This window comes from Arvicola amphibius, chromosome 3 (genome assembly GCF_903992535.2).
Source record: "Arvicola amphibius chromosome 3, mArvAmp1.2, whole genome shotgun sequence".
NCBI lineage: Eukaryota > Metazoa > Chordata > Mammalia > Rodentia > Cricetidae > Arvicola > Arvicola amphibius.
The window spans coordinates 7730002-7749482 of NC_052049.1; the positions used below are offsets into that span (position 1 = coordinate 7730002).

General features: G+C 41.4%; 1 protein-coding gene across 1 annotated transcript in view; it reads right to left on the minus strand.

The window, feature by feature from the left end:
• The window catches only part of Ctnnd2 (catenin delta 2), a 623964-nt gene that overhangs the window by 141814 nt on the left and 462669 nt on the right, over positions 1 to 19481 (minus strand). The window contains exon 11 of the mRNA XM_038323012.1: positions 6864 to 7047. Within this exon, the coding sequence (XP_038178940.1) occupies positions 6864 to 7047 (184 nt within the window). The remainder of the gene's footprint in view (positions 1 to 6863; positions 7048 to 19481) is intronic.

The window sequence follows — 19481 nt, forward strand, 5'->3', positions numbered from 1 at the left end:
GCTGGACCTCCAGCAGAGGGATGCCTGTTTTCCAAACTTTTAAGGAAGAACTTATAAGATCAATATTTCCCAAACTGCTTTGAAAAATGTAAAGGAAAGGACCACTACCAAAATCTTTTTACACAACCAGAATTATCCTGACGTCAAAACCAGATAATGACCCAACAAAAAAAGAACAATATAGACCAATTAATTTGATGATGCAAAAATTATAAGATTTGGGTCAACATATGTAAATCAATAAACAGAGCACATGATATAAATAGACTTAAGAACAGAAATCACATGACCTCTTCTCAACAGATCCAGAAAGAGCTTCTGAAAGTGTTCAACATGACTTCATGATAACAGTCCTAAAAGAAATAGGAAGTGATGGAAAATACATCTGTATAGGAGAGAGCTGTGCATGAGAAAATGACCAATGTTATAGTAAATGGAGGACTCTGAGAAGATTTCCTCTAAGTCTAGAACAAGCACGGGTGTCTCTTCTCTCTGCTCTTACATCAAAATGCTTGAATCTCAGCCAGAAACAATATATGAGAAGAAAAGCGAATGTAAGTGTGTGTCTGGGGGGAGGCAAATTATCCTTATTGGTAGAAAATATGAGTTTCTACTTAAAAAACTCACAGACTTCCCCTAAAATACATAGCTCAGATAAACACTTTTCACCGAATTTGAAAGATATAAAATTAACAGACAAAATTTGATTTTTTTCTACATACAATTGTGAGCTTGCTAAGAAAAAAATCAGGAAAGTAGATCACTTACAATAGATTAAAAATATTTAGGAAAAAAACCAACAAATGTAGAAGATGCATATAATGAGAACACATAGACAGAAATACAAATTAAAGAAACACTTGGTTATGCTAAGGCTTTCTTTGCTAATGGACTAATTAAATTAATAGTGACTGAACGGCTGGACCTCCAAGAGGAGAGTACAGATTCAGTGCTGTCTTCATTAAAAAATTCTGACATTCTTCTCATACCTAGACAGAATGATCATAGAATTCATACGACAACAGGAAAGACTCCACATAGTCAAAGCAATTGCATGTAAAAGGAATGAAGTTGGAGGTATTATGGTACATGGCTTCAAACTATACCACAGAGCCAAAGTGCCAAACACAGGACGAAAGTAGCACAAATAGACATTTAGAGATAGAATAAAGTAGAATATCCAGAAATAAGCCCACTGACATATTAATCACTGGCGCAACTGTGGCACAACTGTTATAGGAGAAGCTGATTATTGCTATGGGAGCAGCCAATAATAACTTTCTGATTGGATTTAAAGATCACTTTATAAGATGGATCCCTAGGAACCATTCATTCACTAGGCCCCAAAGGACTAGGTCAGAACACTGTATCGTTATTTTGTTAAGTGGACACAGAATAAACTACACTGTGAGTTCTTGTCTTCACACCCACTGATGAGTGCAGCACGCTTGAGGGAGGTGGGCCTTGAAAGTCTCTCCATACTTGAGTAGATGGTCCCAATCTGTATGAATACAGGCAGCACTAAACCAACTTAGCTATAAAAGAGAGTATATGAAGTTGGGAGTTCCAAGGAGTGAGGAAGACAAGAAAGGGAGGAGAGGGGAAAGAATAAGGGCTTGATTTGATTCAAGCACATTATATGCATGTATGGATATTAAATAAAATATTAAAAAGAACATTCATCTGAATAGGTGGATAATACTGGCATGGCCTTAACATAAAAACAGTAATTTTTCCTCTTCTTACCTGTGGCTAATGCAAGAGTAAACCAAATAAAATTATGTCCTCAGAGCCTTCCAGCCATGGTGTGATTATCATAAGCATTACTTTGTGATGAGTTTTCTCAAGGTCACTCCGGAATTAGTGGCACTGTGGGACCAAGCGCTCATCCATTAGATGGGTTAAAATGACTAATTGAGGACCTGAGTTTAATTATGCTCATAAGCACAGGCACAGCGACAGGCTTAATAACATCCCATGTACACAAGATAGATGAGAAAAATTAGGGTTGTATATTGTTGTCCTTCAGGACAAGATGCCGAAGTGGGAAAAGAATAATAAAAATAAAGAAATGGCTTGGTGGCATGGGCAAAGGAGCTGCGGAAGCTAACAAAGCCAGCCTTCTGCACACATTCCCACTGCTGATGAAGTCCTAACTGCCCACGACAAAATGCAGCACAGCCACAGAGGAATGTATCTGAGCTATCTTACTGAGCTAGTGGCTGGAGTAAAAGGGAGCAAAAAAGGGCTGATTATCAAGCCTTCGCCTACAGCTCATTCTGAAATGATGACTGTAGCCATGCCAAGGGTCTTTAGGGTATTGATTTATATGTGTTAAATGGGAAACACAGCCATCTCTCTCAGAAGATTCAGGAAGCATTCATTCTGCACATTGCTGCTGGAGTACACTGTGGGAACCTAGAAGGTTGCCTGTATAGGAACCTAGAAGGACTTCTGGCTGCACAGAGTCTTCTGCGAACCCAAGTTCTGCTCAGAAGCATCTGGAAAGATAGTAGAGAAAGACTCCTGGGCAAGAGCAGGGCACACAGAACTCACACCTCCCCTAGGAAGTCTCTTCCTTCATGCATGTCTAGTAAGAAGGATGGAGGCAAACCTTCTTAGTCCGAGGCAATCACGTCTGGACATGCAAAGGTAATGCCTATGTTCCTTACCTATAGAGGCAACTGGTTTACACATAGACAAAATCAAGTCCCCCTTTGGTCATTCTGTCCCAGTTTGTGAGGACCATTTGGGAACAATGGTTTACGTATTTTCTTCCCTATCATGTGTCCTCAGGTTCCCCCTGGCTCTGCATGCCCCTCTGTTTCCAACTATGGAATATGCATTTCTTTTCTGAGTCTGCCAGAATAGAATCTCAAAAAACTCCAGATGCCAGCATGGCCATGCTCACACTGAAGGCTCTCGGGAGCCTTTCCTATGGTGGCTTTTAGACATCCCCAGTGTTCCTGTCTGTTCCCAAAGTCTTTCCCTCCATACATCTCTCCTTCAAATAGTGCTATTACACGTATACCCACACTAATCCAATTATTGAGTTCTCCAAAGACAGTATTTCCAAGAAAGGTCACTTTCCAAGGTTAGAGATGGACAAAGATTTTGTAGGAATGTTTATTTCAGCCACCACAGTGACCTCAGCCAGCAAGAACTTGCTCACAGACATGATCGGATCTGGCCTCATGCAGTCTGTTAATACATGTTTCCAGATGAAGGTGATCATTGCAATGGCCAAAGGTTAAGAGACACATTTGATTACACAGTGCTCAACAAAGCAATCGTCAGTGCAAACCCAAATCTATTCCTAGGTCTGACCTGGTCTGCGTGAAGTCATTTCCCCAGAGGCGTTCTGAGTCATGAAAGGAGGAAGAGAAAGACTAACAGAATACTTGTCACTTTTGTTTTAGACAATATTTTAAAAATGGTTTTTATTTTAAAAATAAAGTTTGGACATAGCAGAATTGGAACAGAAGAAGGCATTGCAAAACAGGAAGACATGAGCGCGGATGAGGGTGACTGGATTTGGGATGAGGAAGGTAGACATAGTGGAGGCAGCGAGAAGAGTTAAGGTCTACCCTGCCCTGCATCTTGATGACTCAGGGCTCTGAGGCCCTCTATCCCAGCTCACCATTCAGCCACTGTCATATCTTAACTCATTCCTTCCACAAAATTCAAGAGATCTCCCTGCCCCCCCATTTCTATCTTATTCTTATCAGTGATAAATAGGCATTTCAGGAACAAATAGATGGATCTGCCCGAGAAAAATTCCATTTCCTACCCAAAATGACTTTTATATGGAAAGGACTGAGGGCATTGCGTCTTCATTTTACAAATCATCTGTGCTTAACTTTTGCTGTGTCCACAGGAGACAATTCATTCCTCTTCAGGAAGGCAGAGGCCAGGGGCTCTTCTCTGTAGAGCGCTCTGTGAATGCAGCTTCTGTGGGTCAGGGTGGAAGGGGTAGTGAGGGCCCCCAATTTTGAATCCCTTCCATCTTGATCTGTTCTTGCTCCTCAAGGATGAACAACAGAATGCTTGGCCAAAGGTGTGGCTACTGGATGCTTTGCTTCTCAAAAGCCAGACAACAGGATGTTTGACTTAAGGCGTGGTTACTAGGTGTTTTAAGATATAAGGAGGTAATTATGCATGCTTGTTCTTTGTATCATGGGAGTCAGGTGCCCTCCCCTTTTGATCGGGGTATATAAGGACTATGAGTAATAAACTCAGGACTTTTTGTTACAGTATTCACTGGAAGCCCTCCTGACTCTATCTTCTGTCTCTTGTCTATTTCTTTCCTCAATCCACGTCCCCTTCTCAGGAACGGATGGACCAGTCAGGCCAGACCTGACGGAAGTGGCCATCCATGAATGCACCGAACATCTACTGTTGGACACACAAGAACCTAGACTGTCGACCAGGGCTATGAGTTGCCTGAGGAAATATGCTTCTGGACATTCAGATTTTAGCTTGTAAAATTAAACTTATTTTACTTGAATTTTTCTCTGTTGAGCATTTGGACAGTGAGAAACCGTGTGGCTTAAATTCTTAAATTTGAATTCATCTCTGAAAAGTAAAATGGTGAAGATAATAGTAACTGCTTCAATTCCTGGTCTTGCCCCTTATGCTGGAGTAGCCGAAACAAGTCTGAATTATTCTACGAACAAAGTCAAGAGTCACGATGGCTAAGAATGGTCCGATATGTCTTTACCTGCCATTTGCTGTGCTAGGTTAGAAAAACCCGTGACAGGAAAATAGTTCTATTTTCCTTTCTATTCATTTTATTTATGTAATCCTAAACCACAGTTTCAGAAAGAAGCCTAAAATATCAACTCATCTTAAACTCATCGGTCACAGAATGGAGGAGCCTAGTACATGTACCTAGGATCGTCCTAAAATAGATAGCTACATGTCATTTTCGAGACCATCCATCGTTTCAAATGAAGAGTGAAGGTGGGGCTTGTTGGGCAACTGTCCAAGGCTCTACAAAAAGAGATGATTTTGAGTTTTGGAGGCTCAGAGATCAATGTCAGGTGATGCTTTCTGGTTTTTCTCTAGGGAGGACCTCAAGGCAAATCCATCACCATAGTTGGAGAGGGTGGAAGGTACCAGGAACAGGACAGGATTCCAGTTACTCATTGGGAGGCTCTGTCTCAGGGAACCAGTTAGGAGCTAGAGCTGTTTCCTACAAAGACAATGTCCCAGGAACCAGCCACTTCCCATCTCTAAAGGTGCCACCAGCTCTCTACATCTTCAGAGTGTGGACCATGTTCCCAGCATATGACCATGGGGACGCGGCTCACATCTAACCACAGGAAGACCTCAGGACTGAAGACGGAAAGTAGCAAGAAGGAGAGAAAAAGGAGCAGCTGACGCTTAAAGGCAGAACGTCTACTAGTTAGGCAGGTGCCACTCAGTAAATGCTCACAAAGAAATCAAGGAGGAGCATGACGGTAAATGTTGAATTCCCAGCACTCAGAGACAGAGTCAAGATTGCCACAAGCAAGTACTAGGCTGGCTTGGATGACACAGTAAGATCCTGTCTCAAAAACACCAAAAGGAAAAGGGAAAGGAGATTAAGTAAACCAACACACAGGACTCTTGTGGCCTATTCGTTGCTTGGCTGGTTGTTATCCGCTATTTCAGGAGGGCTTGACAAATGACTTTACACATCTCTCCAGTGTGGTCCATTGGAAAAGGTCTGCATAAGACTCAGGGCATGAGTCAAAAGTCAGGAGTGGCCTCATAACTTACCTAAACACAAACTTACTGTGCTTATAAAAAATAGGAGAATATACTGTGAGCAGGGTGAGGGGTGCAGCTCAGTGCTTGTTCCCTGTCCAGCCTGTGTAAGGCTCTGGCACTGGAAGAGACAGCTCGACAGGCAGAGTGCGGGCTCCGGGGCACAGCACAACTGCACTCACACAAGGATGCCACAGCAGGGATTTGGGGGGAAGCGTAAATCTGGCTTGTGGTAGAGACTCATGCTTGTGGCAGAAAAATCATGCCAAAGGTTCATATGCAATGAGGAGGATGAAAAGTGTTCACAGGAGTCCTGCTCTGTGTCTAAGTATGTGAAGATATTCACGGTGCTGACTGTGAGCCTTACTCTACATATACCTAACCCATGAAAGACGCCCTGCCAACGCCCGGGCTGTGAGCATTGGTACAGAGAGTCAGAAGATGGTTAGCATTTATTCTCATTGATGTGCTCTCGTTCCTTCCTAGCAGACACTGTAACTACAGCTAGAAACAGACCAACTGTTGGAGAAACTGCAGGTCCGTGGCAGCCCAGCTAAAGCCATTCTCAACATTTTAGATTTGAAATACAGATTATTTGATTAGGCGTGTTCAACAAGCCCTTTGGCTCCTGTCCCATAATTAACCCCATCTGGTAGAAATTTCCAACTTTAACACAAACCTACCCTAGGAGCACAGGCTGACTTTAGAAGACCGTCTATCTTGTTTGGTATCTACCTCCTTTCCTAAAAGTAAGTCGAGGCTCACAGATGATGCTAAGAAGATGACAGAGATTTCTGTGTGGTAATTTGTTTAAATACAGTAGAAAAGATTATAGATGCTTATAAGTTTTTTTTATTATTTGAGAAACACTAAGTAAAGCGGGCCTCGTTAAGGAGGTATTTCTAAGCAATTAAGGACTCTTGTAAACATACAAAGAATGAAGGGGGAAAATCGGAATAAAAGTAGTTCCTGGTGGTATTTAGTTACACCCCTATACGTTTGTCACAGACTCTCCCCCAAGCAATTGCCTGGTTGGTTTACATGTTACAGTCACGGAGGTTACAGAAAGAAGTCCCTGCACCAGGACCCTGGTGGACAGGGAAGGGACTGACCTTAGGCACCCAGTGGCATTGCGCAGCACCTGTGATGAATGCAGCTGTATTTTCCGATCGTCCTGGAGAGGTGAGTTTTCCCAGCCCGAGTGGGGGATAATCACCGCGTTGGTCAACACCGCCAGGGCATCCTGGATGATTGGCATCTTGAGTGCATCACATGAGGAGAGGTTCCACAGGACTCCTGGAAAACATACAAGGAAAGCCACTGAATGCTACCACTCTTTCTCATCTCTTACTGGAGATAACAGCATTGGCAGGAGGGGGTAAATAAATAGTATGCACTGGGCCAGCAAGATGGCTTAGTAGGTAAGGTTGCTTGCTGCTGAGGTTGATGTTCTGAGTTCAGTCACTAGGATTCAGACTTCTGCAACAAGCTGTTCTCTGACACCTGCATGTGTGCTTGTGCTGTACACACACACACACACACACACACACACACACACACACACACACACACTACATAAACATAAAATACAGGGCAGGTTAAGCACATGAGTCTTAGAGCCTGCCCTCAACAGTTAAAGACAAAGAGGTCATGAATTAGAAAGAGAAGAGGGCCAGTTGGTATATGGGAGGGATTGGAGGGTGGAAAGGGAAAGGGAGAAATGATTATATTATGATCTTAAAATATTTTTCAAGAGGGAGCACCAGACAGTGGGAGACTGAGTATAACAGGAATGAATGGAGACAGAACAAAAGCAACAATGTTTGACCACACAGAATGGTTTGGGATTTACAACATGAATTAACTAAAGCAAAACTAGCTCTAGATGAGGTCACTGGCACTGTCTCTATGCTTTGTTGCTGTTTAAAAATGCTTTTAAAATAACTGTCCTATTTTATTTTTGTTCTGAATACCCGGCATAGAAGGGAAATGTCTGTGCTTAAGCTGGAGTAACTCCTACTGGGATGCAGAGGAAGGACTGCCTTGTTCTTCAGACAGCGACTTCCAGGTTACTTCTTTAAGGGGCTCGCAGCCTTTTAACCAGATGAAATATCTCATCTATTGGGTCAGAACATTGTTCTTGACATCTCAATTAATTAATTAATTAATTCTTGCATTCCACGTACTCTACCAAACAGAGCCACTGATCACACAAATCTGATTGTTAATTAAATAAGTGACTACATAGCACTATAAAAAACGACGTACGAGATAAACTTTCGGCTGTCGGGTTTACCGGTTTCTACAAACACAGCTGGATTTGAACCAGACCTCACTGCCCATTGGCATATTTATCTCTGCTTTTGTCCACAAACAACTTGTCATCCTGTCTTTTCCAAAAAGGAGTCTAACCACCCTCCCTTTTATTCATCAATGATTTTCCGTGTGCTCCGTGTATGACTTTTGTTCTCATTATTCTTCTCACATCGAGTACACAGAACATTCAGTGGTAAATGGCTAGTGTAGAAAATATGTTTCCAGCGGGGCTGAGCTGTGATACTAGAAATATTAACATATGATATCATTTTGGAAAATAAGATAAACCTGTTCATTCATCCATGATGGAATCTTTTGTTAAATCCTGATCACTGAAATAATCAAAATGCGCACCAGCACTCATTGGTAGTGTCACTATGTCTCATAGCAAAACAATAGATCTTTCTGTTTACAGAACATTAAAATAAATTATATTTCATCTCAGTATTTGAGGGTGCCCTTTCCGAAAGGCAGGTGAAAGCATTGGTGTGCACTGTATGTAAACAATGGTGTCAGATGATAATGAGCACTTTCATTACCAGATCCTGATTGACAATATTAACACAAATTCAAGTCTGAAAGGGAGTGTTTTAAAATGTGGGCGATGTTTCACACCAAAACATAACTAAATAGTAAAATGGACATTTTTTACATGTAAGCCATTCTGTAAATTTATTTATAAAAATAAATAATTTTTTTTTGGTTATTTTAAGGACCAAAAAAAGAGTTGGAAAGAAGAAGTAAAAAATCAAGGGAAAACATAAGGACTAATCTTTTACAAGCAGTGAGAAAGACAAAGGAGAAGATGTCTTCACCGAAATGTTTTGTCTTCCTCATCTTTCTTGTTAATTTCTTAGTTTAGACTAGTCCAGACTTGACCATGGGGTGGTCTCTTAGCTCCTATTCTATCAAACTTTCTACCTGATTCTATTGGGTATGCCCCAGTCCGGCGAACTTATGAAAGCCTGTGCTCTGCATCTGCACGTCTTCCACCTAGCTTCATGAGCATCTGAGACCTACAGTACCTCTCCTGAAGGGAGGACCACGACTCCACCCAGGACAACCCTGGTATGAGTTGTAGAGTTGGAAAAATGGGTACAACAGCACAACTCCTCTGGAAGGAACCCAGCCAACTATTTGAGAGGGGCTCTCAAAATGTGAGTTTGGGTCAATTATCTGAACACAAGTAGAAACTTGAAGGATGAATCACTACTTTCTGGAGATAGTTGATGCAATGGTTGATATATTGAGAGAGGTCAAAATTAGGCAAGAGTTGGGTCCACAGTTGTGCTGACAAAAACATATAAGGGAGGGAGGGAGGGGAAAAAGGAGGGAAGAAGAGAGGGAGGGAGGGAGGGAGGGAGGAAGGGAGGGAGAGGGAGGGAGGGAGGGAGGGAGAGAGAGAGAGAGAGAGAGAGAGAGAATTCACTAGAGGGAATGATTCAAGATTCGTGTAGGAAACTAGAAAGTTTGGTCTCCTCCTCTCTGAGTAAATAAGAATTGGAATTTTCTCAAATTCTCTAGTCTTTCCTTTCCTCCTTTCTTCTGTGGTGGTTTAGGTTGTGACAGAGATTGTTTGATAGTCCCTACAAAGCTAGGTAGCCAAAGCCCGAACACAAGAGAGAGAAGGGAACCCAGTGACTTCTTGTGGCCAACAGAGCAGAATGGCAGACTGAGAGCCCACACCCGGATGTAATATATTTCCCTTTGGGGCGTCCCCTGGCAGTGCAGCCTGCTCTCATGCCCCAGGACCACAGAAATCCCACACACAAGTCACTGGGGTGGGGAGGAAGGCCCGCATTGAACAAGCTCACGTGACCACACCACTTTGTAAGCAAGTCCTCCACTTCCACCCAAGTCTTTGGAGACTTGAGTCTTGCAAATGAGCAGAGGCAGGGCTACAGAATGGGGCTGCTCCTGGATCCCTGACCCTAGACACTGTGTGAGATACATTTGCTGTTTCTAGCTCTTAAACTCTGGGGTTTTGTCTGTTACACCTCCTTTCCTTCACACTCTGCTCTTCCTCTCCGAGATCCTTTTCACGTCCCTTCCCTTTGTCCAATGGGCTCACCTCACTTTGGATTTCCACACGCCCCGCTAGCTGCGCCTCAACTGACCAAGATGCATCTGTCCTTGCTGTCCACGAGAGGATAGGAGGCACGTGTGTTGGAAAAGTGCAGAACATTTTCGGCATCCACCCTGTAGCACACAGAAGGTGCTCTAGCACCCAGGAGGTGCTTGCCAGGTAGTTACTGCAGAAAGCAGAGTGAGGAGTAACTATAGGACACGGCCCTGCAGGATGCCAGGGGCGCTGAGCATCGAGCACTTCTAAAGCATTCCAGTGCTAGCAAGATGATGCAATGAACTGAGAGAATAAAATAGCAGACGCAAGACAAATAGTAAATCCAGGTGCAGATAGGAAAACACTACTTAGATGATATTATATGCCCTGAATCTACAGACATTCTACTTGCAGCTGGCAGAGAAATCTTTATACCCCTGAAAAACAGTAATCAGTTTAGCACTAGGAGTTTCACCTCTTGCAGATGATCCAGGTAATTTCATCATAGTAACTTACCAATAATTCTATATTATCCAGGGCGATACCAAATTGTAACACATGAAAAAACTGTAGAACAATCTACATCCATGAGAAGTTAAGTAAAAATAAACATTGTAATTGGTAACTGGGATATTTTAATTTACATGACAGAGGCATGCTAATTTATTTCTGATAGTAAACTGAAATAAAATTGTTTTTTTCGTGGAATGTTCCATTAATTACATCATCCAGCAGCATCCTTTTATCAGTACAAAGTTATTACTGCTCCAAATATAATTGACAGTTGATTTAGTTGAGAAGAAATTTAAATAACTAATGATGTATACTAAATATATTTAAGAGATACTTTATTTTTATTTCAGGCAAAGGGTGCCTTTTTTCCTTAGAAATTATCATATTCATAAGCACTAATTGGTTTATTAAAATTTCTTTAATAAGGTCTTAATTACTTTCATTTGATCCTTTGTTTTAATAGGGGGTAATTGTGGTTTTTTAACCTGAAAGAGATGACTATCTCCATGAAAAAAAAAAGAACAAAACCCACACTTTCATAGCAGCAAGCTTCTGACATGGCTTCCAGGCCTTATAGGTCTTTATTCCACCCTCCATTCGCTTGAAGCTTTTTTGATTTTTACTATAAAACCTGAGAAAGAATTCCAACAAAAGGTGGGCCTCTTAAAAATGCCCAGAAGAAGTCTAGGCTTAATTTCTTTTAAATGTTTTAAAATTATTTATTTAAAATTAATCAGTTCATGAAAAATTAATGTATGCAATTATGAGGATTTAGTTTAAGGAACACTTTCATTTAGTTAATTTTGAGAGTGACAGTTTGTGTACCTGAGGAAGGGAGTGGAAAAAGATAAATGGGATCCAAACCTTTTTTTATTGAATTAAAAAAAAAAAACATAGGCCTAAGGCCAGGTGTGCTGGTGTGCACACCTTTAATCCCAGTACTTGGAAGGAAGAGCCAGGAAAACCTCCTTGAGTTCTAAGCTAGCGTGGTCTACATAGTTAACAGAACATACAAGGCTCAGACACAACCACAGAACCCCATATCTTTATTGTGTGTGTTTGGTACTTTGGCTACATGTATGTCTGTGCCCCACACCCATACAGCTCCCACAGAAGCAAGAAGATGTAGTCAGAGCCTTTGAAACTGGGGTTACAAGTAGTTGTCAGCCACTGTGTGGGTGCTGCGGTTCGAATTCAGGTCTTCAGAGAGAGCAGCCAGTGCACTTTATTGCTAAGTCACCTCTAGCCTCCAAAGAGTTTATTTTGTGATAAAATCAGAGTTGGGCTTAGTGAGGTCACTGAAAGGGAGCCGAGAAGGAACCTACTGATTCCTTTCCCACCTGGATTAATTCATTCCTATAGTGCTGAGTAGGACTGAGCTGCTGATGGAAGGCTAGGAGCCCTGACCTCCTGCTGTGTTGTCTATAGGTGCAACTGGATATTTATGCTCACGTCAATAGTGCTCACATAGTCTAGATATACACTTAAGATGCGAAGGCCCGAAGGTGTGCATGAGAATTGTACCATAGTGTGAGTCCTTCTGGACACACTGGACACTTATGGAATATTGTTTAACAAAATCACTTATCTGAACTTTATGCTCACATTGCCATAATAATGCTTATAACCAGGGGCAATTCATTAAGCCCAGACCCCTCAAGCTTTCTTTCAGGAGTGCCAGGGGCTGAGGAAGCAGAACAAAGGAAGTATATCTCCTTAATATTCCCAAAGAGTAAACCTCCTTGCTCTCCACAGTGGGGGCACAGTGGAGGTTAAGCCTCTTGGAATTACAGCTCATGCCAGCATTTAGAGCTAGTTATGAGAGGAATGGACTGTGGGGTGTGGTCAGCTTGTGGGTGAAGAGGAAACAAAACGGGACTGGCCCCAACATCAGCACACATTGCCATCCTACTACTGCTGTATACGGCTTCTGATCCAAACCCTGGGTCATTCTAAATACCCACACGCAGGTAAAGACTAAGATTAAACTAAGTTTTTGCTCATCTTCAAATAAAAATCAATCTGTCTGTCTATCATCAAATTTAATTGCATAGTGGATGAAGAATGACTTGTTTTTTACTTTTGAGGATAATTCTGACCTCTCTTGGCATAAAGCAGTCATATTCTGCTCTGAGAGAACAAAATCTACCTGGTTCCCATGAGGCCTTTTAATTGCTAAGATTCTAAAACAGCTTTCTGCAAAGACGCAGCCATTAAAATTGACAGTCTCTTGCTCTAAAGCCAGAATGGACTCCAACAATGAACTCAAGTTCAAATTTCTACATCACAAATTTCATACATCATAAGCATATATGGTGAAAGTTTAACCTAAGCTTGTAAGATTAATATAGGCAAGAGACCTATATACTTCTAAATTTTGATTAATCATTTAGAAAACCAAACCATATTCATTTTCTAAAAGATTACTTATTTTGAAAATATTTGCTTGTCTGTGTTTGATCTGCATACATGTATGTGACCCATGGGTGTGTCTGCTTCCTGCAGAGGTAAGAAGAAGATGCCTTGAAAACTGGTTTCTCAAGAGCTAGAGATTGAATATCAATACCCTCCCTGTATTGGGCCACCAAGAGAAACTCTGCCCATCCCAGAGAAATAACCATCTTTACTCATGCAGTGATGAGCCGTGTGTGTGCCTGTGTGTCTGTGTGTGTGTGTATGTGTTGTGTAAGTGGTGCATGCTTCTCTGGTGCACACATATGTGTGTTCATGCTTCTGTATGTGCATCTGTAGTTCACAACAGGGCACTGGCTGTCTTCCTTTTTTAACTTCCCATTTGTCTTAAGACAAGTTCCCTATCTGAACTAGAAACCTACTGTTCTGACTAGTCTAGCTGGCCAGTGAGCTCCCAGCATCCAACTGACTGCCTTGCCCCAATGCTGGGGTTATAGGCATGTGTAGATGTATTCAGCTTTTTGTTGTAGGTGCCAGAGATCTAAATTCATGTCCTCATGCTTGGACAGCAAGCACCCTTACCTACTCAGTCAATGCCCCAGCCTCCAAGAACCTGGTTAATGCCCTACAATCTCTCTCTGACATCATTTCTTCTGTGATTAAGACCATATGAATCATGACTGTGGCTCTAATCAACTTAGCTTTGTTTATCAACAATATTTTACTTGTTGCTATTTGGGACATTTGTCAAATCATATGAATGTCTGAGAAGGTGTGGATTCTCAACTTTGGCTAACACAGAGCCTGCGAGTGCTTGAATGCACAGGGGATCCTTCAACTCTAGGGATATACTTGGGTGCAGAGTGATGGGTAAGCTGTCTTACCATCTGCAGCTCCATTGATTGTCACAGCTCAGAGATCACACAGCCTCACAGGTTGGCAATACCTCTCACAGCCACTCTAGCATCTCTCTCTAGGCCTCGTGAGAAGAAAACAGAGAGCTATGTAACCTCTATACAAAACAGGACGCCGGCCACCTTGGGGACTTCCATGTTTACCACACATAGAACTGCATCCTAGTCTTGTGCAGTTGGCACAGGCGTCAGAGTTCGGTCCTCTCACAGATAAGCATCTCTGGGCTGTGGTTTGGACTTGCTTTGCCTCCTAATGGTTCACTTGCAAAGGTTTGGGCCTCAGTGTAGAGGTCATAGTTTTAAAAGGTGGAATCTGGAGGAAGTGCTTAGATCAACGTAGGTGTGGCCTGGGAAGGTATCCTGGGACGTGGCCTTTCTGGCTTCCTGAATGGCCCTGTGAAGTCTTGCTCCTCTATGAAAGCTCACTATGATGACAGCTATGCCCAGGCTAGAAACAAAGGGACGTCTGATTTCTTTTTTTACTTATAGTCTTCACAACTATAAACTAAATAAGCATTTTTTCTTTATAAAGTTATCTAGATTTAGACGCTATGTGGTTATGTTATTGAAAAATGAATTAATATACTCTTGGAAGAGGGCAACTGGGAACAACAATTGGGTCCTTTTTAATAATATCCTTATTCTTATGACTTCAAAAAGAGAAGCCTTTATAAAGCCATGTAGCAGGATAAAAAGACTCACAGTTGGAAACCAAAGACTGAAGCTGACATTTCAGTTCTCACAAACATTAGGAAATAGCCTCTGCTGGGTCTGCTGTAGGTGTTCACAGGAAGTTATAGGACCACACAAGTGCTAATATATAAATTATCACACAGATAGTTAAGCAAGGTATCCAAAATAAGAACACATTGAAAAATCACTGGAGATCAAGACATAAATTAATATACTTGGGGACACCTGAGTTTGATAAAGAAGCCAGAAATAGACAGTGGGAAAAAGACAGCATCTTCAACAAATGGTACCAGTCAACCTGGATGGCTACATGTAAAGAAAGCCAAATAGATCCATACTTATCACCCTGCCTGCACAAATTTCAACTCAAAATGTATCAAAGACCTCAGCATAAAACCAGATACACTGAACCTGATAGAAGAGAAAGTGAGGAATATCCTTAAACTCATCAGCACAGGATAAGATTTTCTGAACAAACACAATTAGTACAGGCACTAAGAGAGATAATTAATAAATGGAACCTCATGAAACTGAAAAGCTTCTGCAAGGCAAATGACACTGTCATCCGGATAATATGGCAGGCTACAGAATGGTAAAAGACTTTTAGTAACTTTACATTTTATAGACAGCTAAAATTCAAACTGTATAAAGGACATAAAAAAACTAGGTATCAAGAAAACAAGTAACTTAATTTAAAAAAAAAAAAACTGGGTACAAATACAAACAGAGAATTCCCCAAAGAAGAAACTCAAATGGCTGAGAAACGCTTAAAGAAATGTTCAGCACTCTTGGTCATTGGGGAAATCCAAATCCAAATTACTTTGAGATTTCATCTTACACCTGTCCAAATGTTAAGCTCAATCAAACAAGTGGCAACTCATGCTGGCAAGGATGTGAAGTAAGGGGGGACACTCGTTCACTGCTGGTGAGGGTGCAAACTTGTACAGCCACTGAGGAAATGAGTGTGACGATTCCTAGGAAGATGAGAATCGATCTACCTCAAGAGCCAGCTCTACCACCCTTGGGCATATATGCAAAGGATGCTTCATCCTACCACAGAGTCCTTGTTCAACCATGTTCATTGCCACTCTATTAATAATGCTAAAAAACTGGAAACAATCTAGACAGCCCTCAACAGATGAATGGATAAAGAAAACGTGGCACATTTACACAAGGAACTATTCCTCAGATGTTAAAAAATGAAAGCATGAAACACACAGGCAAGTGGATGGAACTAGAAAATAAACATCCCAAGTGGTAACCCAGATGCAGAAAGACAAATATGGTATATTCTGGTTTAAATATGTACATTAGCTGTTAAGTCAATGATAACAAAGTTACAATCTGTAGAACCACAGAGATTAGGTATAGAGGAAGGGACTGGGGAGGGGAAGCTATATCTCTCTAGGAAAGGGGAATAGAATAGTTAAAGATGGAGCTGGGCTGAGACAGGTGGATCAAGTGGAGAGGGAGTGGGAAGAGGGGGATGAGGGAGGGAATATTAGGAGAGACAGTTAAAATCAAGGGCCATTTGAGGGGCAGAATGAAAATACAACATAGTAAAAGCTTTGTCAATTATGTATGTATATGAAGGGGATTAAATAAAATCACCAAATAATGGGGGAGACAGAGCCCTAACTGGCCATCTTTGGTCACCAAGTGAAGTTTCCAGGACAGGGATTGGGTTACACTTAGTTGAGTTGCTACTCAAAGGGATCCTATTGGAATTCCCCCCCCCACACACACACACAAACAACCCAGCTTCTGCCAAGACTACAGGTTGCTCTACAACACCTACACAACTCACTGAACATGGAGAAGTCGAGCGGTACCTATATAGAGCCTTCACCCCTATGCGCTATCATCTTTGCTAAGGATGGTACTCTGCAAGTTAGTGAAGGAAAATGCAAGCACCAACCCAGCCATAAATGCCATGGTCTACAATGGCGCCCTCCATGCTAGGGCAATGTGGCCACAAAGCTTGTGGAGTAATCAACCAATATCTGATTCAACTTAAGGCCCTCTCCATGATATAAAACACATACTCAACACTACTTGGGGGACCAAGAACCTGAGACTAGATAGCCAGGGACCTAGGGCAAAACCAAATCCTACTGTTCTTAAAAACAATAGCAATAAAATAATTCATAATGTCATTCTATTATACTTGTAGTTCAGTGCTTTGGAACACTAAAATTTCTTGCCTCAGAGAAAGGGAATCCCGAGGAAGGGAAGGCAGTGTCTTTGTGTGTGTGTGTGTGTGTGTGTGTGTGTGTGTGTGTGTGTGTATGTGTATAATAGCTTCCAGTTTCGCGTTTTTAAGGGATTCCAATGTGTGTGAGCTAGTGCTTCTCTGAATCTATACCTGTTTTATGTGATGTTTCTTGCCCTCTTTTCCTTGTATTTGTTATGTCCTATTCCTGTGTATTATAATATAATTATCATATTATTATATTATATTATATTATATTATATTATCGTCCCTTAACAACCTGTTCACATTCTAATGAGATTCAGAAAGAAGGCAATTCCAGATGGGAGAGGAGGTGGGAAGGAGCTGGAAGAGTATGTTAGAAAGAAGGAAAACCATAAATGAGAAAAAGCTATTTGCAATAATAAAGAAAATAAAGAAAAAGCATCTTTAAAATGGCCAAACAGTCCCGCATTTTGAGTTCTTATTATTCTCTAGGGTGTTTGCCATGTACCTCATATATACTGACTCATGCAAACTTTCACCAGTTGCCTTTGACAGATAAGAAAATTCAGGGAAGAGAAGTCGAGTCCCCTGTCCAAAGTCACTCTCCTTGTGGCTGAGAATGAAGGCCAGATGTGATAGGACGCGTGTGAGAAATCAGAAAACTGTCAGGTGTGTGAATCCAAAGCTTGAATTAAAGAGGCGATGTGCTTTGCCCTCTTTTGGAGCGGAATGTATAAACTCAGTTTCTGTTTAGCCTTTTTTTTTTTTTCTCCAGTTTCTGTTTAGCCTCAGGTCACACAGCTTGAGAAATTTCGAGAAGCCGTTTGAACTCTCAAAATAAAGAAGACTCGGAGCTGCGAAACTACTCCTGCTAATAACTTTTGTTTTTGTTGCAAACATTTAATTCTATTATCTCTACCTAAAAAAAAAATCAAAACGAAAGCTACAGCAACATAATCATAATCTTCTGTGGTGGAAAGCTGAACGAATACAAGATGGAATGGGAAATAATTTCAAACCAAATCCCCATTACTATAATTACACACTATAAAAGTATCCCTGTTTTTAGTTAAATAAGAAGTATAAGATACTTTGCTGCACTGTAAGCCTGAAATATTTCATAACTCTGATTATAACCATGGAAAGAAGCATAGCTGGGGGTGTCATTTTACAGATTTATATCCAGTAATCAAAGAATTTAGAAAAATTTCTCAAAGAGAAGTTACAAATAAGAGAGCTCCAATATAAATGCTGGTTCCCATTCTCTGAACTCTACTGCCCCTTGGAGATACTCTTGGAGGTTACTTCAGGGGAAATATACGACAGCAGTCGATACAGCCATTAAGATAGCTGTAATCATTCCTGATCACCTCAAATTTAGGTTTCTCGGTTTCACTTTTACAACTACAGATTTCTTGTAAGTGTTCTTCCCACTCGGTTTCCATAAGTCAATCTACCGCCTCACCAGGACTTTAGGGGGGCATTCCTGTGCCTTGTGCCATTTTTAATGGTTTTAATTTTTCGGCAGATAACTGGTGACTCTACTAAAACAAGGCATCGTGACTCTGTTGGTAACTCTGGAGACAGTCAATGAAGCAGAGGCCACCTACGGGATAAAAAGGTATATGCGTGTGCTCAGGACAATTTGAAGCTGACTCTAGAGGGTCTTATATAATAATATTCATGAGCCATCAGAGAAAGCATGACAAGAATATATAGGTAAGAAAATTCCACGGGAGGAACTAAAAGAAGGCTCAATAGCAGGGGTGGATCATGAAATGACCCTTGATTGATGTACAGAGTTATCCAGTGAAAGACAGGGCAGTTCAGGTGAAGGGAAAGACACAGTAAAGCCTTGAAGTTATGAGTGGGTAAGAGACCTAGTATTTGGAGGCTTAATTACATGGTAGATGCCAACTAAAATGTTGAATCAAAAGATATATCCCTTAACTATCCAAAAGATACCTATCATTTGGGCAATTGCAATCATATCCTAGAAAAGTAGTTAACCTCTCCACCATGAGGAAATTCAGAAAAAACTCACCCAGTTTCCAACTCGAATGGAAATGGCTTAGGGGCTGAGTGGACACCACCATTATCTAAAATTATCTCTATTGTATGTGTACAAGTGTTTTGCCTGCATATATCCATATGCGCCATTTGTGTGTTGAGTGCCCACAGGGGCTAGAAAAGGGCATTGAATCCCCTAGTACTGGAGTTATACATGGTTATGAGCTGTGACATGGGTGCTGGAACTGAACCTGGGTCCTCTGCAAGAGCAGCAAGCCATCTTCCCTGCTGAGCCATCTCTTTGGCCCAGAATGCCACCATGATTTACAGAATTGTTGAAAGGAAGAGCTGTTGAGGTTGCCCATTATTGTATCCTAGTTCTGACCAACTCAACGGAGTTCGTCAACATGAGATCCCGTGTAACTTCTCCTTGAGGAGTAGAGAAGAACTATGTGAAGAGGAAAAGATGCGATGAGGGAGACCGTTGTCCTTTAATATCATCACCCAAGTTCATCATCCTTATTCAGTAAAGAGGATAGTCTTCAACCAAAGTAGCCAAAGCTCTAGAGCAGTGGTTCTCAACCTGTGGGTTGAGAGACCTGTGGGGCGACAT